Below are 25,532 nucleotides of genomic sequence, written 5' to 3'. Positions count from 1 at the left end.
TGGGGCTGGCCTAAGCCCAGCCTCCCTGTCCAGTTTTTTGGTGACTTGATCTCCAGAGTTCTTTTGCCTGGCTTTTTATCCCATCAACCTCTAGCTTTTCTCAGGGTTTCACTTCAGTCTGACCTCATTGGTAGCATTTTGCTGGTTTTATGAGGGTCAGGGACTGGAGAATGAGGCTCAACGTGGCCTGAATAATGTTTATATTTTTCTGAATGGGGTAGAGAGATCACTTCTCTGCTCTCACATCAACTACTAGAGAATCCTTGCTTTCAGTGTTACTGAATGAGTGGGTTTTATATTCTGGTGACATTTCCTATATTTCTAGTAATCGATCTATACTTGGGGACTCAGAGGTCTTTCCTTTCCTAGTTTCTCCTAATGGGTCCTAAAGGAACATTCCAAGCAGATGGAAATAGATCCCATTTAGTGCTTGGTTAGGTGGAGGAGAGGGCACGGGGGAGCATGCTTCTGAGAGCGAATGCTTCTGTTCCTTGCCTCTGCCAGCCTGCCCCAGCCCCTGTAAATGCATGCATCGTTGTCTCCTCCAGCCCAGCAGTGTTTTCTCTGACCTGCTCTACAGGACATGGACATCAATATCTTCAGCTACAAGCCCACACTGCTGACTGGCAAAACCCTGGAGAAGATCCGTCCTGTGTTCGACTATCGTTGCATGGTGTCTGGCAGCGAGCAGAAGTTCCTTCTGGGCTTGGGGGTAACTCTACAACTTGCTTCACACATGCTTGGGTTGTGGCAGTGCCTTCTGGCTGCAGGAATGTGGATGGCTGCTGGCCATGCTGTGTGTTCATTCTGTTGGCACCAAAGAAGTCTTTCTTTAAACTTTTATTTCCTTTCTTGCTTACCAGATACCATTTGTTCATTTGTTAATTCATTTCTTCATGTATTTTTTTTTTCTCTGCCCTGCCTTTCTGTGGGGAAGGCTGCTGCTTTTCTTATGACACAGAGGCAGCATGATGGGCAGCTACTTCTCTCTGCAACATATCCATCCATCCATCCATTCCATCCACCCATCCATTCCATCCACCCATCCATCCATTCCATGTATCCATCCATTCATTCCATCCACCTATCTATTCATTCCATCCATCCATTCATCCATCTATCCATCCATTCCATCCACCTATCCATCCATTCCATCCATCCATTCCATCCATCCAATCCATCCATCCATCCATCCGTCCATCCACCCATTCATTCCATCCATCCATTCCATCCACCCATCCATTCCATCCATCCATTCCATCCATCCATCCATCCATCCATTCCATCCATCCATTCATCCATTCCATCCATCCATCCATCCATCCATTCCATCCATCCATTCATTCATTCCATCCACCCATCCATTCCATCCTGCCATCCATCCATTCCATCCATTCATCCTGCCATCCATCCATCCATTCAATCCATCCATTTCATCCATCCATCCTTCCATCCATCCTGTCCGTCCATCCATCCCATCCGTCCATCCATCCATCCATCCATATCCCCTTCCTCACCCTCCCTGCAGTTTCCTGCCTTGGAATCATCCCTCTCCTTCCTTTGGGCTCTTGGAAGCTTAGGGCTGGAGTGTCTGGTCTTACTTGGTCTTTCTACTCTGTGGGTCCATGTAATCTGATCTCTTCCTCAGTCACTTCTTTTGTCTGTTCATACTTTATATTTTTCTCCTTTTACTTTCTCTTCTTCCTGTATCCCAAACCCCCACCCCAAACATACAGTAAACTGACTTTTTCCTGAAGGCCACTTACAATCGATCAGGGTCATTTGCAAGGTTCCCTGCCAGCAAGATGGAGCCCATCTATTCTGTGGAGGCCAAGGAGAGCAGTATAACAAATGCCATTTCTCCTAGACTTTTTCTGCTTGTAGCTGCAAGTAAAAGTCCTTTTGAGTTGTGCTACCATAGGGTCTGGAAGGGAGTAGTGAACTTTGCCCTCCAGTACCCTTGCCAGGTCTGTTTGCCTGCGTGCCTGTCAGTCCTCAGTCCTTATGTTTGCCTTTCTCTCTGCCTGTAGAAATCCCAGATCTACACCTGGGATGGCCGCCAGTCAGACCGCTGGGTGAAGCTGGACTTGAAGACAGAGCTCCCCCGGGACACCCTTCTCTGTGTGGAAATCGTGCATGAGCTGAAAGGGGAGGTCAGAGGTGTTTCTATTCACTTGTTGGCTCTTGGACAAAGGTGTTGGGATATCGCTGAGCCTAGTTTGGTTACATAGAGTGATAACTAATGGGGTCCAGGACTGGGGAAAGGTGTGGCAAATTGATTCATTCTTAAGCAGTTGCCCTACACCATGGAAGAGCCAGGTGGCAAGAACAGTTTCTGAAAGTGTCTTTATGCATCCAGAGCCCTGATGATCCTGCTGGGTGGTTTTTAGCAGCTGATTTAGTTCACAACTAGCAATCCCTTGGAAAAGAAGAGACCAGCTATTTCCTAGGAGCTTTATTAGAGTTATGGATGACAGCGCAGTGGGAATGGGTGACATAGCAGGAAGCCAGCCTTGGCTGGAGCAAGCATGGCACCATTTTTATTGAGAAGTTCATGAGGGCTCCTGACTCAAAGCCTGAGATTGCCCCTGCTCCAAAACCCTGATATTACCCCTGCTCCAAAACCCAAAAGCCAAGGATCAGCTGGGAGGGAGGCTAGAGATACATCCCCTTCCCAGCTCAGCTGTGAGCAGATGGAGACCAGCATGCCATGGCGGGCAGAGGGGGCCAAAGGCTGGTGCCCGTGTAGTGGGCAGTGTACTTGTCTTTGTAGGGGAAGGCCCAGCGGAAGATCAGTGCGATCCACATCCTTGATGTCCTGGTGCTCAATGGCAGCGATGTCCAAGACCAGCACTTCAACCAGCGGTGTGGACTGGGTCCCAGGGTAGGGAGGGTGGTGTGAGGTCAGGCAGCTTGAGTCTTTCCCTCACGTGCCATGGGCTGGGCCCACAGGCAGGAGGAGGGACCAGTTTTGGCACTTCAGTTTGATGGAATATAGAGCTTGGTTGCTGTAGATTCTAGCACTTTCCATTTTGCCACAGCTGTTCAGATTGAGGTTCTATTTGTGTAAAAGGTTCAATAAGAGGGTGATTTTTATGGGAAGGAGGGTCTTCTCTGAAGAGCATGACCAGAGTTTGATAGTTCCATTTAATTTTGTGTACCTGGTATGGAATGACAGAGCAGACACATAAAGATACTCGAGGGGCTAGAGAGATGACTCACTGATTAAGAACACTTGCTATTCTTGCAAAGGACTGGGGTTTGGGTCCCAGCGCCCACATGAGATGGCTCACAACTACCTGTAACTCCACCTCTAGGGGATTCAATGCCTCTGGCCTCTGAAGACACCAGCACTCCGTGTATATATCCACACACAGACACATGACACATAATTTAGAATTTTGTTTACGTGGGGAGGGCAGGGCATGTGCATGTGAGCGAAGTGCCTGGGGAAGCCAAAAGAGGGTGTCAGATCTCCTGGAGCTGGAGTTACAAGTTGTAAGCCATGGGTGCTGTGAATTGAACTTGGGGTTCTCTGGAAGAGCAACAAGTGCTCTTAATTAATGAGCCATCTCTCAAGCCCCCATACACATAATTTAAAAGTAATAAATCTTTGAAAAATAGGGCTAGAGAGATGGCTCAGGAGTTAAGAACGCTTGTTGCTCCTCCAGAGGATCTGAGTTCACTTCCCAGCCACCTACGTTGGGTGGCTCACAGCTCCAGGGGATCTGATACCCTCTTCTGGCCTCTGCAGGTACCTGCATGCAATGTGTTACACATACACACACACACACACACACTCTCTGCAGGTACCTGCATGCAGTGTGTTACGCACGCATGCACGCGCTTGAAACTTGGTATGTAGAGTGAAATTTGTTTTTGAAGCTCTAGTGGAGATGGCTGAACACAGCTAAAGGCACATTTTAGGAAAACCAGCCAAGATCTACTAAAATTAGAGGTCAGAATCCAGAGAGCAGTGGAAAGGGTAGGGTGGGCTCCAGGGCACATGAGTGCCTTCATGTGGTAGTTTTGTATAGGTCCAGGTTCTTCCACTGATGATGTGAAAATGCCCTGGGGCACAGGTGCTGGCAGAGGTCACCTGGCTTGCTTCTAAGGGATTCTGTTTGGATTGTAGAATTCAGCTTGCTGAAAAGTTTGTGAAAGCTGTTTCCAAGCCTAGTCGGCCTGACATGAATCCCATCAGGTGAGTATATGGGCCTCCTCCCAGATCCCTGTGTGGGGTTGCTACTTTTTGCTGCCTGGTTCTCAGTGGAAGGACTTGGCAAGGTGGGGGTAGAGATAAACTGTCCTCAATGAGTAGTTTGTTTGGGGACGCATCGTCCTTTCTGCCTGGCATAGTGGGTAGACCTCTGTGGTGAGATTCATTCTGGGGCTAAGGTGACCTCATTTCAGATGTACATGCTTCTGGTTCACACCTTGTGAACCAGGCATTCACACTTGAGTATCATTAGCCTGCCACCCAGCCTCCAGGTAGAAAAGAGTAGTAAGGGAATGGGTTTGCTTGTGAAAGGATGGTTTGAGGGAGCGAGCCTCACAGTGCTTGTGAGAAGGCCACGGCCTGTCACAGTAGGTAGCCTGAAAGTTCAGGCTTACGGGAAGAGGAGGAAAGGAATAGCTACGGAGAGGACAGACGGGGAGCAGGCTTCTCCAAGCCAGAGGCTGTTCCAGAAGGCGCTGCTGAGTCCTGCTCCTCCAGGCTTTATGTCACTGGAGACTGAGGTGCTCATTTATACCTTACAAAAATCATTTGTAGTGTTCATCTTTTTTAAAAAAATATTTTGATTTTATATGTATGAGTGTATTGCCTGCATATGTGTAAGTGCACCAGTGTCATGTAGGGCCTGCAGAGGTTAGAAGGTGTCAGATCCCCTGGAACTGGAGTTAACAGATGGTTCTTAGCCATCATGTGGGTGCTGGGACACAAACCTGGGTCCTCTACAAGAACAGTTAGTGCTCTCAACCTCTGAGCCATGTCTCCAGCCCCTATTCATCTTTTTAAAAATACATATTACTAGCCAGGTGTGGTGACGCACGCCTTTAATCCCAGCACTCTGGAGGCAGAGGCAGGTGGATCTCTGTAAATTCAAGGCCAGCCTAGTCTACATAGTGAGTTCCAGGACAGCTGGGGCTTCAGGGAGACCACATCTCAAAAAGACCAAGAAAATAAAACCAAAAAAAATTACTGAGCCAGGTGTGGTGACGCATGCCTTTAGTCCTAGCACTTCGGAGGCAGAGGCAGGCGGATCTCTGTGAGTTCGAGGCCAGCCTGGTCTATATAGTGAGTTCCAGAACAGCTGGAGCCACAAGGAGACCCTGTCTCACAAAAGACCAATTTTATTTTTCTTTTTTACTAAATTGACTCACTTAAAATTTTTTTGATTTATTTTTATTTTATGTGTGTGTTTTGTCTGTGTGTAAGTGCACTATGTGTTAGTGCCTGCAAAGGCCAGAAGAGGGCATCAAATCCCTTGGTACTGGAGTTTTAGACAGTTGTTAGCTGCCACATGGGTACTGAGAACCAAACCCAGGTCCTCAGCAAGTGGTCTTAACTTCTGAACTTTGTATTGTTCATCTTAATGTAAACTTAAAGTTAAGTCTAGTACTAAGAATGTACATTTTAGGGGCTGGAGAGGTGGCTCAGCAGTTCAGAACACTGGTTATTCTTGCAGAAGACCTGGGTTCTAATCCCAGCACCCACATGGCAGCTAACAACTGTCTGTAACTCCAGTTCCAGGGGATCCAACAGCCTCTTCTGTCCTCCGAAGACATTGCGAGACACGGGTGCACTTACCAACACGCAGGCAATACATGCATACACATAAAATGAAAATAATAAATATTTTTTAAAAAAGGAATGCACATTGTAGATGTGGGAAAGTCTAAAAGTGAGCCCTGCCTGTGCTGCATGATGTCCTGCCTGTGTCTCTGGGCAGCTAACCTAGGAGCAGTTTCCAAGGCAGGTTCAGCACCCCTTAGTGTGGAGGGCTGGGCATCAAACAAGACCTCATACCCCAATTAGGGCCCATATCTTAAAGGCTAACAGGACTGTCAGGGCTCTTTAGACTAATTCATCCATAGGAATATCAAAAGTTATATAGACAGACCTGAACAAGAGCTTGTCCCTTGGATTTCTAGTATGAGACTTGAGGGTAGGGGTGCTAGGAAAGACCTTTTGTCTGCCAGACCTTTCCTCCTTTCTCCTTCCCAAACCCCAGCTGCTAGAACAGGCCCAAGGACTGTGTGGCAGCTCTGCATTGTAGGCTCTGTAGCGACAGCAGTGCCACAGGCTGAGTAGCCTCATTCTTGGTGGGCTGGTGGTTTCGGGGAGGGTCTGAGGCAGAGGACAAGGGCAGGTGCAGCTCTTCCCCCAGCCCCTCCATTCACAAGCATATCCCCAGGAAGGGCTGTCCTTGCCTGCTCTGCTCATAGGGTGAAGGAGGTGTACAGACTGGAGGAAATGGAGAAGATTTTTGTCAGGTGAGTAACTCACCCAGTGTGGTTCATATTGGGTGGTAGGGTGAGGGTAGGGGGATGCACAGCTGAGTCAGTATTCATTCTGTTTGCAGGGGTGGGCTGTAGAGCTAGTCCTGGCATTACCTCATCCCATTGTCCAGCTGTAGCAGAGTTCCAGCTGTGAGCTAGCTCAGCACCTGTCTGGAGGGGAGCAGGGCAAGCTTATGTCAGGCAGAAATATGGGTTCATTGATGCTGTAATAGTTAGGATTGTCCCTGCGAGGGGTAGAGCAGCAAGCTGCCGGAAACACTGTAAATCCCAGCTCACCGTGCTGAGAGTGAGATTGAGCCTGGAGGGGGCAGAGGGTGTAGATGCAGCTTTGCATTCTTTGCAGTGTGGTGTGCCCACAGATGAGTCCACTGTGGGAGAGCTCCAGTGGCCACAGGGATGCCACAAGTGGTGGCCTAACACCCACTGGCACCCTGGGTCTCAAATTTCCCCTTGTTGGCGTTACTCTAAAGCTCCCAAAGAGCAGCAGCCCAGCAGGGTCATCTGCTGCTCCCCTGCCTCCATTGTTTGTCTGGGAGTTCAGAGACTGGGTTCTAAACTCAGCACTGTCCTCCTGGCTTGGAGCAGTTCACTTAAGTATCTGTGCCTCAGTTTCTTCTGCAAAACCAGGGTAGAATACTGTGGTTAGTGTGACTGGATTACCTAGAGACTAATGTTAGCACACTCTGCCCTTTGTCTCATGTGCACGTGCTGTCTGGTTGCCCACCTGCGTGGGGAAACAAGGTTAGAAATGAAGCTCATCAAGGGTTGCGGTGGCACTCCAAAGCTCAGCTACACAGGGCGGGAAGACCGGCACTTTGTGCCCACAGGCCTCTACATCGTCAGGACTGTGAACGGTGGGTGCCAAGTGACTGTTCCCTGCCCTCCCCCTTCCCTAGTACAGGTAATTGGTCCAGCGACAGTAGTCAGTCTGGCACTTCTGAGGTGCCTTGTTGGCCAGACTCATGCCTTTGGGTACTCTGTCCTTTCTGAATGCCTGCCCTTTTCCTCCCACATCAGAGCCATGGACTATGGGATGCAGCAAAAACTTCAAAAGGAAGTTCTTTTACAACAAAAAAACCAAGTACTCCACCTTTGAGCTTCCTGCAGACTCCATTGCCCCATTTGAGTGAGTAGCCCTCCTCCATACCATCCTGCTGGGCACACTGCAGGCCTGAAACTCATCACTGCACACAGAGGCTGCCCCAGAGGGTGGGTTGGGTTCTGTCCCTGTTGAGAACACTGTTCTCCCACAGAGGTGTGGGAGAGAACTCACTGAGAGGAGAATGAGGATGGGACTAATGGGGATGGTTGGGAGACCTTGATTGGAACATGCTGCTGGCTCCCAGCCTTGCCCTTGTCACTCAAGGTCCCAGCTGTCCGTTTTCAGAACCCAGAGTCTGTTTGCCAGAATAGTTTTCCACAGCAGCCCTAAGGGACCCAAAACTATCCACTGACACTCGACACTTGTTTCTGTAGCTTGTTAATATTCCACTATTGAAGCATAGACAGATAAGCCAGGGATATCAGTGTTTTTTTTTCCCTTTTTTTCTTTTTGAGAAAGGCAGGGTCTCCCTATAGCCCCAGCTAGCTTAGAACTCACTATGACCAGGCTGGCCTTGAACTCACAGAGATTTGCCTGCCTCTGGGACTAAAGGTGTGCGCTGCCACACCTGGCTGGGATATCAGTAATCCTAAGAGTCCAACTGGATGCAGCTATTGGGAAAAGTTAGTTCTGGGAGACACATGAGGTGCTGGGCCTACTGGGTACCTTTAGGCTGCCAGAGGGAGGACTCTTAACTGGAGTCATTGACAGAACCCATCTTAAAAGCACTCATCCTCAAAGACATAGTTGCTTGTGGGCTGGTGGGCTCTTGGTCCTGCACCACCTAAATACAGTCTCTAATTGTCCCTCGTCTTTCCAGCACCTGCTACAATGGCCGACTCTTCTGGGAGTGGTCAGATGGCTTTCACATGCGTGACTCCCAGAAGCCCCAGGACCCAGACAAACTGTCCAAGGAGGACGTCCTTTCCTTCATCCAGAGGCACAGTCTTTGAGGACCTCAGGTCTCTGCCCCTGCTGAATGCCAGGGCAGTCCCAAGGCAGGATACTTGGCACCTAGTTCCTTCTGCCTCTTGGAAGGGACTGGGAGTGCTCTACCTGGCCCTGAGGGTGAGAGTGGTCTCCTCTCCATCCCATCTTGTGGGGCCTGTCTGCCTGAGAACTGTCTCCCTGCCAGGACTCAGCCTGAATGAAACTGCTCCAGAGGTTAGTGCTCAGGACACCTGAGGCTAGTGTAGGACATGTCAGAGTAGCAGCCTTTGTGCTCAGCCATTCTCTCTGGGATCTGTAGGCCGTTTTCTGAGTTCTACTTCTTGCCTCTGAGGGCAATCAGGTCCTTGTTTTGCCCAACTTTTTATTGGGCCAGCCAAGTGAGGATGCCCAGGAACAGCTGTTGTAAAATCAGTTTTGTTTCTTGCTCTGTTTTGATGCCATGTTGAAGAAGACTTTGGTGTCTCTTCCCCTGCCCCCCCCCCCCAACTCCATCTTGGAGTTTCTACAGTGTGGACTGGATAGTCACTGCAGGCCAGGAAGGAATATGGGCTTGGGCTCAACGTCTCAGACACCGGAGTCTTTGATACTGGATATGACTGCCTCCTGAGCTGTAGGGCCTTCGTCCCACCTCTTTTGATACAAACATTGGGCAGCTTTTGGAGGGCAGGCAGCCTTGAAGACCTGCCCTTTTCTCTCCCCCCTATCAGCAGTAACAAGGTACCTCCAGGGTTGGTGTAGCATGAGCCCTCTGACAATCATGTGCAGCCTCTGCCTGGGCTTCCACAGAGTTCTGAGCTGGAGGTAATTTTAGCGTCCTTTTCCTCTCCACTAGGAGGTACAATCGTCTTTTGTGTCCCTATGTGGTCACTCCATTTCTTGGTAAAAGGGAGGAGGGACAGCAGCTTTGTCTGGGGGAGGGTACCTGTGGTTGTTTTTAATGGGAAATACCTCTCAGAGATACTCATGTGAGCTCCCTAGGGCCCCATGCCAGTGTCAGACTGGTTTCCATGGAGATAGGGCACTGAGGCGCCTGTGAGGTTGGAATTGACTCCACCATGGGGGTCCTTCAGCCAGCATCCAGCCCCCACCCCCAAGCTGGTGGCAGCAGTGCTAGGACGCTATATTTCCACCCAATTCTGGGTGTATCAGTGTGTCTTGCAGAATCTTGGATCATTAAAGATAAACATATTTTTAATACCGGTGTAGCTCTGTACTGAGGCTGCTGCTGTTTGTCCACAGTGCTTTGTGGTTGGGGTCTGACTTAGATGAAACAGCTTAGGCTAGAGGCAAAGGGAGAGAAGCTCTACTCAGAGGGAAGGGCAGAGTTTGTATAATCAGAGCCTTTCTGAGCTCCTGGGCCCAGGCAGGGCTCTTGGAGCTGCTGCTGGCCAGTAGACAGGGAGCTCAGGGGCAACAGGGAAATTAGGCAGCTCTTGTTAGAAGGAGGGATGTAGGGATGAATGAAGCCACAGTCCCAGGAGGGCAGGGGTACTTTCCTTCTCTTCCATAAATCACTTGGCTTATTCCATGATGGCACTGTGACAATCCAGGATCAGTCTGTGTCTAAAATAATAGGCATCAGGCCAATTAGTGTCACTAGACCAGGGTCAGGAGTGGGAGAAGGAGGATGGTTTAGAAGTCAGGGCTCATTCTGCACTGGAGGCTGTGTTTTTGCCCTGGGGTAGATGTTCAAACCATCACATGATCATCACACACTTTACTGGGCTGTCTTCCACTGGCCCCAGTGGTCTCAACCTTAATATTCTCTAGCCTTCATTTTATTCAGTGGGCTTCTCACCTGTCTCAGCCCTCACCACTGTGCACTGCTTGCTACAGTGCCTACCCTTTCCCAATCATGACTCTGCTGAGTAGAGTTGGAGTGTGTCTAGGGGTGGTGGGTCCCTGTTAGCCACTCTGGCATAGCGTCCCTCTGATCAGCCCCACCCCCATTGCCTCTTGCTGTAAAACCACCTGATTTACTGGCCATTGTCACCATAAGTCAGTCTGTCATCACCATGGCTCTTGCTGCCCACTCACTCTTGGAGGCTGCTCTGGCCCTGCCTGTCTTTTGAAGATGGATTAACTCTACAGTCCCCTGGGACCTCCACTTCAAGTCCAAGCTGCCCTTCATCATGCATGCTACATTTTTTTTTTTCTGTGGTAATCACAGGCCATGACAATGGCCGTAGGGCACACAGAGTTTGGAGGTAGGGCAGTTCCTGCTTGCCTTCCTGGTCACCTCTTTGCCCTCCCTCATGAATTCTGCACAAGAACTGTTGCCCATCTCTTCCTCCTTGAGACAGGCGTACCTCCCCTACCGCCCCTCAGCTAGTCAGCCCCCGACATCTACTCAGCAGATGGAGAGCTTGGGGTTCTTTATTGCCTCTGCTGAGTTACAGGAGGCAGCACCATGTCCTTTCAGAACCCACAGCAGGCTAGCTATGGGGCTGGCCAACTGAAGGGAGAGAGGCCCTGTACCTTGGGCCTCTTGAGCTTGAAGGGCTGCTTGGTCCTGAGAAGAGGTGGAGGGGAGGCCACATGGCTGAGGCTGGCAGATTCACATGGTCCAGTGGGCGTAAACCAGGGCGAGGAGGATGAAGATGGCCACGGAGAGCAGCATGTTCTTCTGATTCTCTTGCCGAAGCAGCTTTAGCTCCTTCTCTGGGAGGAAGAAGATGGAAAGGGACAAAAAGTTTAGGCCCATCTACTGCATTCTCCCCTTCCAGAATGGACACACATGGCTGAAGGTAGAAATGTCTGCTAGCCACTTTCATACCCCCAAACCTAACCCTGTCATCAATCTGCCCAGTCCTCATGATCTTTTAGCTACCGATTTAGGCTCAAGAGCAGTCCTGATATCACATGTGGTGTGTGTGAGGTCACCAGAAAGGCCACACCTGAAAAAGCCAAGCTCAGAGGTGCTGTGAAGTCACCAGGCATGTCCTCTCACCCGTCACAGGATGGGCTCTGTAGTGCTCATCCTTCCAGAGTCTTCAGCCAGCTAGTCATGGCCTCACCGGTCACATAATTTCTGAATCCCTGCTGTCTGCCACCAGGTGCCCAGTGGAAGAGGCACAAGGCATGCTAGGAGACAGACCATCCTGAGCCTGATCTTCAGCTGCCCTATAACCAGTCACCTCCACACACACACAGAGAGAGCGAGCGAGCGAGAGCGAGCAGGCCATCCTGAGCCTGATATTCTTCAGCTGCCCTTATACCCAGTCCATCTACAGAGAGAGAGAGAGAGAGAGAGAGAGAGAGGAGAGAGAGAGAAGGCCATCCTGAGCCTGATATTCTTCAGCCGCCTTTATACCCAGTCCATCTCCACACACACACACACACACGAGGGGGGGGGGTGAGTGGGCAGGACATCCTGAGCCTGATATTGTTCAGCTGCCCTTATACCCAGTCACCTCCATACACACACACACACACACACGAGTGGGCTACTCTGCAAAGGCTAAGCTGAGTGGGGATAAAATTAAGCTGCTAATCTTGAGGGGAAACTGATGCCCTGCCCACCTCTACCTGTGCAAAGGACTGGGAGGAGACCTACCAGCCAGCTCTGGGCAGGCTAGAGAATGCTCTGGGAAGAGGGGAGGGATTGGAACACATCTGAAGAGCCCTCTGCAGACCACAGTCCTAGCTTCAGGGCAGATGTTGCTAGGCTCTACCTGGCTCTGCCTCCAGTGCCCAGAAGATGGCAGCATTGTTTCACCCACAGAAGCCCTTTCAGTTCCCAGGTGTGGGGGCTGTACTCATGATCCCAATGTAGGATGTTCCAGGTAGAGTGGGGTGCAGGATGTAGAGTTCAGGCTGTATGGACCGGGAGCCTTTCTTCTGGCCCAGCCATCCCCCTTCCTCTCAGAGAAGACAGAGCCCATGCTACGATTTCCTCCCTTGGAACAAAGAACAAGCCCTTCTCGCAGGCTGCTGGGCTCCTGGGCACCACAGTCAGGCTGGTAACTGGAGGAACTTGCTTACCGTACTTGGAGGCTTTGCTCTTGAGGCTGGTTTTCTCCTTTTCAAGAGACCTCCTGTGGAGAAGGAGTTTAGAGCTGAGGCCTGTTTTTTTCTGTCCCACCAGAGGCACTTCCCAGCTATTTGAAAAGGGGTCAAGAACCAATGTTTTAGGGAACCGGAGTTGACAGTTAAGGACGCAAACTGTCTTGGCTTAGTTCACTTTGGGGATTAGGCCAGGGAGGGGAGGCAGGGCAAGAGCATTACCTGTCTTCAGGGCTTAGTTCTGCCCTGTAGAGTTGGGAGGTCACAGCCTCTAGTTCCTTTCGACACTGAGACAGCTTCTCCTCTAGCCCATCGATCTGAAATACAGCAGACTTAGGCTGCTATGCCCAGCAGCCTTCCAAACACTGGGGTCTAGTCCCCTACCCTGGCCTCGGGCCCCATGTTTGGGCTGGGCAGAATTCTAGCCCCCCGCCCCCTTCCCTGGGGCAACTTTACTGTCAACTGAGTGCTTCAGTTGTGAGCTTCCAGGCTGAGTTCCCAGAAACAGGAAATGGGTGTTGCCCTGTGTCTGACTCTCTGGACTAGGCACAGGTTGGGGATGTAGTAGCAGAGCCCCAGGTGGGCCCACCAGAACCTGGCACCCAGTAGAACCTGCCCCATGGTAAGTCCAGGAACCAAATGAATGTTGTAGACCGAGCAAAGTTTCAAGCACTATGTGAGAGTGATCAGATGTCATGGGGCCAAAGGGAGGGGTAGTTTTTCATTGGCATGCTTCATCCTGATAGCGTAGTCTGTTGTCACTATAGACATTTTCCTGAGAATCAATAAAAATTGGCAAAAAAACGCAACTTGAAATCACTTCTTTTTCTTTCTGACTTGGCTCTTAGGCAGAAACATTGCCTATCATCAAGGCAGCCATAACCTGATGGCAGAATGGCTCAGCTCTTGAAAGGTGGACTGCCAAACATCTCCTTCCATATGCTTTATCATTTCAGAGACGTGCTCTCAGGGAAGTGCTTCAGTTGTGGGAAGATGGCCTATAAAATGCTGGGCTGGGCTGTCCACACCTGGGTCCCTATATCATGCATCTGTCTTGGTCTCCAGGTATCATAACTGACCACCTTTGGGTCCATGCTGGCTGGAGCCTGGCTTTTGGTGGCTTGGTGTGCTGAGGGCGTGTCCTGCACAGCTGACTGAAAGGCTCTTAGGAACCCTCTGATAGTCCTTTTCTATCCTTGACCTCACCCAGCCTGAGAGAGAGGGAGACTTTGATTTCATAAATGGGAGGGCAGGGCTCCTCACATGAAAAGGCTTTTCCGAGGAGTCACGGGTGCCCTTTATCAGTCTCAGCCAGTTCTCGGTTCCTTTCTTTTTGGAGCTACCCCTGGAAGAATTCTGCTTCCTAGGGAGGCTGCTTGAAGTTGGGGTGTCCCTGGCCACCTGCCTGGGCACTAGGAAAGTTCATTAGAAATGGTTGTGCCTCTGGCTGACAGCAATCTCACCCATTCCAGGGTCAGCCACTTAAGCTAGTCCAAATGATACATCAGTCACCCCTTCCCTGCAGCCCCATCACTGGTACCTCCAGCTCAGTAAGCAGGGCTCTGAGAAGGAGCTTGACTAACCATGTCATTTCTCTGCTAATGGGCACCAGCCCCAGCCAAGAGATAGGACTGGCCCTAGAGAGGCCAAGGCCTTCCCAGAACTATACAGCAACGTGAACACTGGCCTGGAGACAGCAGCCTGATGTAGGTATTTTCAGCTACCATGTGGTCTGCCCTTCACAGAACACTCCCCAACAGCCCAGAGGCTTCACGTCCTCATCCTATGGCACAGAAACCACCATCAGGGTCAGAGTTCAAGCTGGGTCCCAAATCTTACTTCCCATTGTTTTACTTCCTCTTCTGCCCTGCTATAGGGGACCACTCTCCTGGCCTGCAGTTAGTCCTTTCTAGATTGCCTCGCCTATTAGCATCTAAACCTTATCTTCCCAAACTAGTGCGAGTCCCACCCCCCAAGATAGTGTGAACTGGTAGTCCACAGACTGGCCCATTCATTCATGTCTGTGACCTGCCTGGCCTCAAGAATGCCCAAGTCTCCTGGTCCTTGGGTGGCCACCTATCTCCTCTGCCTGGCCTGTGTAGTCTGTTTGTAGCTGGGGTGAGCAGAGGCTCAGCATGGGTGGACTGAGGGGCTGCAGGCAGACAATTCAGGGCTCATACAATTGTATGACTTCTGAAATCCTCCGGCCCATGGAAGCACGGAGAAACAGCTGTGCTTGCACCTGACTGCACCTTGCAGCTTGCCCAAGGCATCAGTCCCAGGTCACAGTTCTTGCTGTTCCTTGGGCCAGGCCCTGGTTTGCAGGCCATTCTGAGGGAGCAGGTTGAGGATTCCCATCCCTGAACACTTCTGGAAGGTCAGGAGCGCCTGCTGAGCAAAATCTTACAATTGAGGCTGTGGCCAAGCCAATTTGCCATGTGCTCTGGACAGGGCCTGAGGGGCTGGCAGTCGGGGAGCCTTTGTCTGAACAAGCCCAATTTATTTGCAGTTCCACTGAATATCCCCACTTTCATTTGCCACTTTTTAATGAGGCTTAAACTGGCAAACACAAATCAAGGTTTTAGGGACTCAGTTCTAACCTCCCTCTATGAATATTTATGCCCTGCTGACAGTTCTGATTCCCTTCTAAATAGTAAGTTCTCTTTACAACCCTGCTGCCAGATGTGGGCTGAGGGAGGGGAGGCTGCCCATAACAGGCTCTTTAGCAAGCCACCGACTCATCCTTAGAACGGGACCTTGTGGGATCTCCAGAGTAGCTGGGCTCAGAGAGCTGGTAACCAGATACCAGCAACCCTTGAAGCAGAGGCTGCTGACAGCAACTGTAATAATGGGACAGACTCCAGGGACCAGGCTGCAGAGAAGGCAGGGAGGGCGGGTCAGGTTGCTGTAGCTGTGACTAGGGTCCACAGGTGGCTGCAGAGTGGAGTTGGTTCAGCAAGATAGGTCTACAGAGGTGAGGGACCAGTGAATAGGCCTTAATGGAAAGTCCCAATCTCATATACACAGGTTATAAATGCTGCAGACTGACTACCTGTGGTCCTCTATTCACCTGCTTCTGGCTCCCAGGCCAAAGGCAACAGTGAACAGGAGCCAGATGTCAGGAAGATTCTAGAAGGTCAGGGTTGGGCAAGCAGTTGAACCCAGAGCCAGAAGCTTAAAAGTATGTGTGTGGGTTTCCACGTTAGGTGCAGCGTAGGACTTGGGCTGTAACTGGTCAGCTGTGGCTTGTGAATGAGTAGCAGGCTCCTTAGGCCTGTGCCTCAGTTGATTTGTGACGTCAAGATAGTCACATCTCAAAAGAGTCTTGAGGGTGATATGTGCTTAGAACAGTGCCCTACACAGGCAGAATTCAAGTACCTGATGCTACTTGACTAGACAAGAATAAGACAAAGCTCAAGCAGTGGGGCCCCAAGGTGGAGGGGAAGCTCTGCGGGTGCCAGTAGGCATCGATGGAAGGGAGCCTCTGGCAGGATCCGGATGTCCATCTACAGAAGGGATCTAAGGGTGGGTGGTGACAGCGGCAGGGCTACTGTGGGCCAACTCACCAGGTGGCACACAACATGGCACACTGGTAAGCTCAGCAGGCTTGCCTGGGAATGGGGCTGTGGTGGGCTCAAGTGGCAGAAGCCAGGGAATGGGGAACCAAAGCCAAACCAGAGCCCCAGGCAGAAGACTCAGCTGAGGCCCAGTGAAGCAGTGGGCCTCTAAAGAAATGCAGATTGACAGCCAGTGAGACTGGGGACAGGCGGAGAAGCCTGGGGCCATGGCGGAAAGAGGTCCAGTCAAAGGGATTGGAACTACCGTAGTGCGAGGGGTCTACTGTGGAAGGTCCCGAGCCACCCAGAACACCTTCCTGGCAGAAAAGTGGTGGCGCCATAGTAACTCGGTGCTGAGGCTGGCCTGAATTAAAGGGGGCAGCACTGCAGGGGCTGATGTGTATCCTCTGATGGTCCATGGCACTAAGAAATGTCCATGTGCTACACTTACACTCAGGAAGGTAACATCACAGAGGAAGAGCCATGGCGGAATCAGGGTTGCAAGGCTTCAGGAGCCACAGGGACCCCAGGACATAGGGTGGGGCTGTGAGCTTGTGAGTTAGCAAACTTCTGGTACCTTGAGGGGCTGGGAGGTACCATGTAAACCCTGTGGAAGCAGTCCAGCCTGGTAGAGACTAGCCAGCTGGCCCAGTGACTGGGCAGTGGCTAAAACCTCCCTGTGGGTCTGCTGGGAGTCAGCAGAACAGGGAAAAACGGCGATAAGCCATGAGCATCCAGGAGTTGGTACTTTGACAGAGAAGCCCTCTGTGCAGGGCCTGCAGTGCAGTGTGGGACTGAGGCCTTTGGCTCCCTACAGCTGAGCAGGACTAAGTCAAAGCCAGATGGGCAGCTTTGAGTGGTAGGACGAGGTTGTCCTTCCCATAGACTATGCGGTTGGGAGGTCCCACAGGAGAACGGTTCATGGGTGGGAGGTCTCACAGGAGAACAGTTGGATGTGGCAGTCAAGGCCTGTTCAGGCTGTGTGGTGGGCCTGAGGGGTGCTGGGGATTGTTGCAACCCAGTTGGCCACAGGAGAGGGTCACCAGGGGCAGGGATTCCTCAGAGCTTCCCTCCCCAGTGCACAGCTCTGAGTTCTGCTGTGTACTCCAAGCCTGGGGCTGGCAGCTGCTGAACCCCAGGCCAGATAAAGACGGCCCCCTTGGACCTGACTCTCAGAGCTTTAGGCAAGTCTCCCTGGGGTCCTATATATGCCATAAAACCACTGTGTTAAGAGACTGTAAAATTCGTCAGAAATCCCCGGGAGGCATCTTTTCAAAGTGTGGAGCCTCCAGGAATCAAAGCCCAGAATAGCTCTTTGGAGGCAGGGAACGTGTGCCACTCACACAGGCGGCTGCCCCTGCACAGGTCAGGTCAGGCCCTGCAGGGTGCCAGCTCTAAGGTTGCTGCAGGGACCAGGACAGCTTTTATTCCTCCAACAAGCAGCAGTCTGCAGGAGTCACAGGCTGACTTGCTCCATTCTCTACTGAAGTGGCTGAATGCGGCTCCCACAGAGCACCTAGACAGCTGGGAGGTGGCTCTCTGCCTACTGTCTCAGCCATTGTGAGGGCTGGGCCTTCTGAGAAAGGGGAGAGGCTCCCTTAGAGCTTGGCTCAAGGTTATACAGTCCACTCTGCTTTCTAGGATAGAAGTGTTCCTGTCTTTCTGGGGCCTTGCTCCCTGGAGTTTCTGGCCAGCAAGTGACAGGGTGTTGGGAAAGGACTTGACTCAGGGCCGGGCACTGGTCATGGGGCATGCCCTGCACCTGTCTGGCCAGGGGGTGGCTGGGTGAGCATGGTGCCTAGTGTCTGGATGAATGTGTGAGAGCTGGCTCTGAAAATCAAAAGTTTGACAGCATAAACCTCAACAGTATAAACAGTTCTTCAGCTCAGCCCAGATGTCAGGCCACTTTTTAAGACACCATCTAGATCAGCTTCCAGAAGAAAGAGGGAGGGACAACTAGAATCCATGTTTTACACACAGGTGACAGACCCCAGGAATGAAGTAGCTTGCCCAGGTCCTGCAGGCAGTCAGTGGGGGAACTGGGCAGTCCAAGCCTGTGCCCTAACCTGTCACCCCACAGTAGAAAGCTCTGTGTGACTTAGCCCCAGGAGGCAACCTCTAACCCCTCTCTTTGGGCTGGGCATCACATTGGCAGCTAGAGGCATGTAATCCCAGTTTGCAGCCATCCTACATGGAAAGGGCTGTCACTGCCACAAACCATTTCGTATAGGCTGTGTAACTGGGAAGTGGCAGAACTGGGCCCCAACTCATGCTTTTTGAAACACACTAGTCCTTTCTCCAGAACCCCTTATAAAAGTATCTACAACTGGAGCTGGAGAGATGGCTCAGCGGTTAAGAGCACTGGGAGAGGACCTCTTGCAGAGGACCTGGGTTCAATTCCCAGCACCCACATGGCAGCTATGAACCGTCCTTAACTCCAGTTCCAGGGGAATCCAAAGCCCTCTTCTGACCTCCGTGGCATTGCATGACACGGGTACACTCACATAGATGCAAGCAATACACTCATGCACATAAAATAAAAATAATTAAAAAAATTGTTTTTTAAAGTATCTACAACTAAGAAGGATTATTTTTGTTTGGTCTTTTTGAGACAGGGTCTCCCTGTAGCCCCAGCTGGCCTGCAATTCACTATGTAGACCAGGCTGGACTCTGGGTCTCACCAAGATCTGCCTGCCTCTGCTGAGTGCTTGCTAGAATTAAAGGGGTACACCACCATGGCAGCCGAGAAATTGTTACTGTATTCAGAAATGAACTCATGCATGCTGCAGCTGAAGCCCACAGAAGTATGCTGGTCCAGTCTCAACAGATCTTCTACTCCAATGACCTTGTGGCCTGGCTGTGCTAGTCTGTCCACACAACAGATGCCTTGCACAGGAATCTGTGCTGTGAGACACAAGAGCCAGGGGCCTGGTGTCCATCCCCACCCTGACTCCCCCTTCACAACACCCTTACCCAAATCACCATGCTGTCAGAGCACCCTCCCAAATGCATACAAAACACAACCAGTTTGGAGGAGGAAGTGTGTGGGCTAGCTGTGCCTGGTAAACCCAACCCTCCCTCCCTCCCCAAAGGCACCAAAACTTCCTCCTCTTCCAACTCACAGCCTGGTAATCCAAGCCAGGAAATCCACCAGTTTTCATATATCAGGAGGCCTGGGATGTTTATGGTAATGGATGAAGGAGTCAGATCCCCCTGCCAAGATGGTCCCTGGCAAGAGCACTGGGTCCTCCAGGCCACACAACTAAGTCACAAGGGGGTCATGGGCCTCATTTCCCAGCTGACCAGCCTCAAACCCTAAAGGGCCGATTCCCATGACAAGGTTTAAAGGATGTTTTTTTCCCATGGAGGCTCATAGGGCTTGGGGGGGGGGCGGGGCAGAAAAACCATCCAGAGCTCCTCAATATGCTGGGTCCAAAGTGGAGTAGGTAAAGACAGCATGCTTTCTGGTGTCTAGTCAGTGACCAGAAGCAACCAAGGGGCTGTTGCCCCTCTGGACACTCAACCCTACCCCAGCTCATGAGATATGAGGGCTGTTCAGTCCATACCAGTGCCAGGGTCTGCTCAGACAGGAGCTGGAGGCTCTGTACTGCAGGCCAGACCTTGCTCCAAGCCTTCAGCTGCCTGGGGCCAAAACAACTGGGGTTTGGTTTCTCTTCTTTCTCCCAATATCTATTTTTTGATAAATTGGCAAACACTTCTTCATCACTGAAGCCTCAGAGCACTTTTCAAGAGCTGGCATCCACCCCGCGCCTTATGAATTCATTAATTAAGACGCTGGCAAACAGCCACTCCGCACATGCTGACATCCTGCCGTGTTAGGTAATGAAGTTTTAGTCTCCTGACCCCTGTCAAGTGGAGCGGTGCCAGACGCCGGCTGCCGAGAGATCACCTGCCCAACGGCGACCTGTCGCTTCCACCTGTGCAGGTGAGGCTCATTTAATGGTCAGTGGGACCTGCAAAGCCCTTGTCTGCCAGAAGCTCCTAGCAAGGCGGCTTCACCTTATACCACCTGGGATCAGCAGCACTGCCTGCAGCCCCATCTCAGCAAATGGGGGGCTTCCACACGGGTGCACAGCCTGTCTTAGAGCTCTGACACCGACTAACAGTGGCCATAGTTAGTCACAGTTCATCCTGGCCAAACTCTGTCTTTCTGTCTGTCCTTTTCTCCTTGTCTGGTGAGGACCAGGGACTGCACGTTTCCCACGTATTTTTCTCCCTTACCGCAGATGCTGTTAGTTGGCCAGCCTAGCACTGACTCCCAGTCCTCCTTGGTTCACCTTCACTGCAAAAGCTGAAAGAGCACAACGGAGGCTTTCCCAGACTCATGACAGCTAGGTGCAGTCATGTATAACCCAGCTCTGACCAATGATGTGTTCTGGATGCCAGTTGGAGACTCCTGGAGTTGACACTTTCCTAATAAAAGAGTCTTGACTTGAAGGGGAACGTGATGACTGGCATTATGACAGCTATCTTGTGACTATGGACACCGATAATGGTATTCAGGACCAGGTGCTGGGCAGAACTGAGCTTCTGAACCAATACCAGTAGCTACTCACCCACAAATCCCTATGGGGGAGGGTACAGTGTTCCCATTTGCTTAAGTCACTGAGATCAGTTTTCTGTAACTATTTGTAGACAAGAGTTTCCAAGGTGGTAGGATTTTTGTACTAGGAAGCACATCTAACTAAGTTATCTCCTTTGAGGTGTCAGCTGGGGGTGTGGCTCAGTGGTAGAGCACCTTCCTAGCATGCATGAGGCCCTGGGTTCAATGCTAGCGCCACTACCACCAAAAAAACAAAAAGGCAACTAAGATACCACACACTTAGTACCTGAGACCAAATGGTTGATGAGGCACCTAGTGACACTAGGCCAGTCTATTGATAAAAGAAATGTGAAGTGTAGGAGTCACTGTCAGAGATTTAAAATGGAAGCAAGTTTCGTACCAGCCAAAAATGGTCTAGTACATTTGGGTCAGTGGCTTCTCACCAAGAGGCAGTTTTGCCACGCACAGACTCAGAACCTGAAACTCAAAGCAGGTGTTTCCAATTCAGCTCTCACAGGTGACACATGGGTTGCAGAAAAAGACTTCCAAAGGAAAAGTTGGGGAGGCTGGAGGGTGCCATGGCTGTCCTAGTGAGCACCCCACACAGCTGCTCCGTGCCAGGGCTCAGGTGAATGCTGCCTGCTTGGTATACTGCTTCATTATAACAAGTGCAGGCTGTTTGCAGGTGCTGAGATCACTCACTTGGGGGCTTTGATTGCACTCGTCAGATTAACAAACATTTTTGATTAAATCACCACTTCATTGGCCCCGAGCACATGACTTTTAATAAGAGGACAACATCTACAGCTACTGAGCATCAGTGTGCATTCAGTACTTAGACACGCTGGAGGCAGCGGGGATGAGGGAGGCAGCCAGGTGCCCAGGCCTCTCCTAAGGCAGAGAGTTACAGATACCAAATGCTTCAAGAGCCAAGCAAAAAAGGAGCCTTAGGGACCAAGATAACAAATAGCCACATTTTTATACAGCTAGTGTTCTATACCTACATAATTATATTTTAAGATGTCTATGCAAACACTTATAGAAGTATATACAGTGTTACCAAGGGGGTAAAAAAATGTCTAAGGATACAGCTCAATGCTAGAGGGCTTGCCTACATGCACATGTTCCTTGTTCAATTCCCAGCACTGCAAAATGGGAGGATAAATGCTCGGTATAAAGCACGTGACCTGTCAAACTCAAGACACTGTGCTGGGGACTGAGAATGTAGCTCAGTGGTAGAACACTTGCCTAACGTGGGAGGCCCTGGTTTTCATCCCCAGCACTGCAAAATTTTAAAAGATAAAAATCTGTGTTAGTCAAACAAAAGACACATGTGATCTGTTATTTGGACATAGTAAGTCTAACTCCAGACCTGTCTCTTCCACAGTAAAATGCTGGTTTTGACAGCAAGGTAAACAGTGGTACAAGAGTGTTAATGCTTTGGCACTTAACCTGAGGCAGCAACTGGGAGTGGTCCAGACCTAGGCTAACAAGTGTGCCTTGGGAAGGGGCAGCCACCTCTTGGCTCTCTCCAAGGTCAAGTCCCTCCACTTACCAGGATCCTTAACACTGCACTGCCTTCTCTACTTTTTCCTCGATGGTGAATGGGTCAGTGAGGTGTGTCTTGGTTTTGTTGATGAGACAGTGGAGCCCCTATATAGGGAGAACCTGGCAGGACCACCAGTCCAGAGGCTAGCATGCTAGCCTGTGGGCCAAACATGGTCTACTGCCTGTACTTGTAAAAAATGGCATTTTGTTGTTTTGAGACAGATTCTATGTAGTCTAGACTGACCTTAAACTTCTGAACTTCCCATCTCAGCCTCCCAAATGTGCCACTAGCTGCAAACAGGGTCTTACTGGAAATGCTACATTAAGGGACTTGAGTACAAAAGCAGGCCTTTAACCCCCACACTTGGGAGACAGAGACAGGTGGAGCTCTGTGCGTCTGAGGTGGGCCTGGTCTACATAGGTGTTCCAGGTCAGCCAGGGTTATGTAATGGAACTGTCTCAAAGAACAACACTCACCCCCAAGAGACAGAGACATAGAGGGAGGGGGAGCCTGAGTACAGGTGACTGTCAATTCATGGACGTATGTTCTTTGAGACAGGGTCTCATGTAGCCCAGGCTGGCCTCAGACTGGCTATGTATCAAGGATGGCCTTGAATGCTTGATCCTTCCACTTCTACCTCCCAAATGCTTAGGCATGTGCCACCATGCCTGTCATGGTAGTTACATGCCTTAAAATTAACCCAGCATTGAATTAGCAGAAACTGAAATGGTTGAATTACCATGAGGCTCTGGTAAGCATTTTCATCACCTAATCCATGCAAAACATTCTTTGATGTGTGTTTCTGTTTGAAGGGAACTTACTTAATATATTGATGATTCATTAACATTGAACTCACAGCGCGGAACACTGTGTAGTGCCGAGTACTGTCATTCTGGAAAAAAAAAGTTTATCAAACAAACCTATTTTTCCCTAGAAACCACGTGGCAGCTTCAGAACACTAGCCAGCACTTTAGCACAACACTTAGGGGCTACTTAAGAGCACAGAACCCCAATAAAAAGCACAAAAATGCAAAAGTCATGGCACTAGGCAGACCACACAAAGGACATTTGTTTGTGGTATGACAGCTCAAATAATGGCAGAGTGTGAGCTGGAAATGTGGAGCGGAGGTGACTCCAATTCCCGCCCCCCCCAGCTGCTTTTTACTTGCAAATATGTGACTATTGATTAGGGGGCAACAGATACATTGTAGGGAGTTTGGTAAATTTGTAATCTGTGAATAGTAAGGATGAACTATAGTTGCAACAGAGACCATCCTACCCACAAAACCTAAAATACTTACTGTCTGACTCTTTCCAGACAAGGATGGCTGACCTCTGCTTTAAAATGACAAACTTTCTCATCTGTGAAGCTGCTGAGTTTGGGGGTTGGTGTTAACAGCAGCTCAATGTGCCCTAATACAAGCTATCAACTCTGTTCCCTTCCAGTATTCAACACAGGCTTTCAGATGGAGATCACATTTCCAACAACTTTTTTCCTACCAAGTAGGCAATTATTTCTCAAGAGGGGTGTGTGTGTCTACAATCATCACACCAACACGGACAGGTATGGACCCCACTGAGTTACTTGAGATGGAAGAAGCAGCGTTCATTTTTACCAGCTGTATAGTGAGTCTTTGCTTCTTGTTTGAGACAAGATCAGGCTACCAGGGTGATATGGCCATGGACTCTTAAGTTTAAGAATCACTGAGCAGGTAGTAAGCCAAAGACCTTAGTTCTGGACCTCTCTCAAAACCTGCAAGGATGCTCAAAGGGGAAGGAAACGTCACACTTCCAGGAAGGCCATCTGGGCACAATTTTCTTTATCACCTCTAGCCCTTTAGCCCTTCAACCTGGGTTCCTCCACTTTTGGGGTCATGGTCTTGCTGTGTAGCCCAGGCTAGCTTTTTTGTTTTTGGTGACAGGGTCTCATTATGTAGCCCTGGCTGCTCTGGAACTCACTATGTAGACTAGGCTGACCTTGAACTCACAGAGATCTGCCTTCCTCTGCCTCCAGAGTGCTGAGATTAAAGGTATGCACCCCAGGGCCCAGGGCAGGTTGGCTCTGAATTCTCAATCTTTCTGCGTGAGCTTCCTGAGTGCTGAGACTACCGGTATACACCAACCCTGCCCAACTCCTGGGTCCTACTTACAATCTGGGTTTCCTCATGTACACAAACTCCACAGGCATGTGAGGATTGAGAATTCAAGCACAAAGGAGCATTTAGTAGTTACCCGACATGCATCAGGTGGCTTTCTATATGCAATAAACTACTTTAAAGCCCTTCCCTAACAACACCAAGTCTAGAAGTCTCTTCCCAGATCCCCAGAGACCCTCAAAGTCATTTCCAAGCTACAAGCTTTGCTACCCCGCAGGAAAAGTTTCCCATCTCTGGGGACACTGAAGCCATTAGATCTTTGGAGGTTCCCCTCATCCACAGGTCTCCACCCTCTGGCCTTGACACGTCCCTTTTGGTTACGCTACAATTCCAAGACTGCTCTCGGATCCTCCTTACTTCCGGGACCCTCCCCTTTGAGTCCGGTCACTCCACGTCCTGTCGTCTCTGGGGCTGTCCTTCCATGATCTTCCTCTGGCATCCCTTGACCTCTGCCTCCGCGTCTGTTACCCGAGGCCCCTGAGTTCGCTAGCCCTCATGGGTCATGCCCTCACCTCCGCCGGCTCTCCGGGCCCTGCCACAGCCGTGGCGCCCTCGTGACCTCCTTCTGGCCCTTCCTCAGCCTCTCAGCCCACGCCCTGGCGTCGAAAGACGACGCGACCCGAGCCCGACTTCTCCCTCACCTCCAGAGCGACGCCCAGATTCTCCCGCTTCTTTTTAGTCATATTGCTTGCTGTGTCCCCCGCGCCGGACACGCCCAGTGAGTTGCATTACGCATGCGCAAATCATCGTGCTGCTCTTTCATTGGTCGGGGAGGCAGAAGGAGGCGGGGCAGCTGCCGTCGCCATCTTTTTGAGGGGCGCCGCCATCTTGGAGCAACCATGTTTGTGAGGGGCAGCTTCTAGTTTGAGGGCTGGGTTCCTAAAGGGTCGTAGAAGATGAGACCTAGAGAGAAGCAATGACTGGTCGCTTTACATCACTGAGACCGTTAAAATTTTTAAATTTTAAGTCTGGCGTGGTGGCGCATGCCTGTAGTCCCAGCACTCAGGAGGCAGAGGCAGGCGGATGTGTGTGAGTTCGAGGCCAGCCTGGTCTACATAGTGAGTTCCAGGCCAGCTGGGGCTACAGGGAGACCTTGCCTCAAAAAACCAAAATTTTTTTAAAA

At 50.6% G+C, this 25,532-nt stretch overlaps 2 protein-coding genes across 6 annotated transcripts in view; one reads left to right on the top strand and one right to left on the bottom strand.

Annotated features, from left to right (window-relative positions):
• Positions 1-9,773, top strand: part of Cmtr1 (cap methyltransferase 1) — a 54,359-nt gene extending 44,586 nt beyond the window's left edge. For all 4 annotated transcript variants that reach the window (XM_008840049.3, XM_029566942.1, XM_029566943.1 and 1 more), the window contains 8 exons: positions 581-712; positions 2,031-2,153; positions 2,774-2,865; positions 4,136-4,204; positions 6,451-6,498; positions 7,267-7,379; positions 7,543-7,651; positions 8,448-9,773. In XM_008840049.3, coding sequence (XP_008838271.1) covers positions 581-712; positions 2,031-2,153; positions 2,774-2,865; positions 4,136-4,204; positions 6,451-6,498; positions 7,267-7,379; positions 7,543-7,651; positions 8,448-8,580 — 819 coding nt within the window. In that variant the 3' untranslated portion in view covers positions 8,581-9,773. The remainder of the gene's footprint in view (positions 1-580; positions 713-2,030; positions 2,154-2,773; positions 2,866-4,135; positions 4,205-6,450; positions 6,499-7,266; positions 7,380-7,542; positions 7,652-8,447) is intronic.
• Ccdc167 (coiled-coil domain containing 167) lies at positions 9,442-25,126 on the bottom strand. 2 transcript variants are annotated; one of them, XR_001872595.2, is made up of 5 exons: positions 25,051-25,126; positions 12,806-12,900; positions 12,563-12,615; positions 11,057-11,239; positions 9,442-10,141 (listed from the first exon to the last, which is right to left on the bottom strand). XR_001872595.2 is itself a non-coding variant. In XM_008840053.3 (4 exons), exons 1-4 carry the CDS (start codon positions 25,090-25,092, stop codon positions 11,136-11,138), a joined length of 294 nt encoding a protein of 97 aa, XP_008838275.1. In that variant the 5' UTR covers positions 25,093-25,126; the 3' UTR covers positions 10,734-11,135. The 2 variants fall into 2 exon arrangements, 1 of the variants encoding a protein (XP_008838275.1); XM_008840053.3 differs by lacking the exon at positions 9,442-10,141 and having other exon boundaries at positions 10,734-11,239.
• Between the last annotated feature and the right edge of the window lie 406 nt (positions 25,127-25,532).

The sequence above is a fragment of the Nannospalax galili genome, unplaced genomic scaffold, assembly GCF_000622305.1.
Source record: "Nannospalax galili isolate Female #2095 unplaced genomic scaffold, S.galili_v1.0 scaffold538, whole genome shotgun sequence".
Classification (NCBI taxonomy): Eukaryota; Metazoa; Chordata; class Mammalia; order Rodentia; family Spalacidae; genus Nannospalax; species Nannospalax galili.
This window is presented reverse-complemented; position numbering and strand designations above follow the sequence as displayed.

Excerpts from the sequence above, each read along its gene's own strand:
- Ccdc167 (XM_008840053.3), bottom strand. The coding sequence starts at position 25,092 with ATGACTAAAAAGAAGCGGGAGAATCTGGGCGTCGCTCTGGAG. Across the intron at positions 12,901-25,050 it reads ATCTGGGCGTCGCTCTGGAG|ATCGATGGGCTAGAGGAGAA; the intron begins GTGAGGGAGAAG and ends GCTGTATTTCAG. Across the intron at positions 11,240-12,562 it reads GAGCAAAGCCTCCAAGTACG|AGAAGGAGCTAAAGCTGCTT; the intron begins GTAAGCAAGTTC and ends TCTTCCTCCCAG.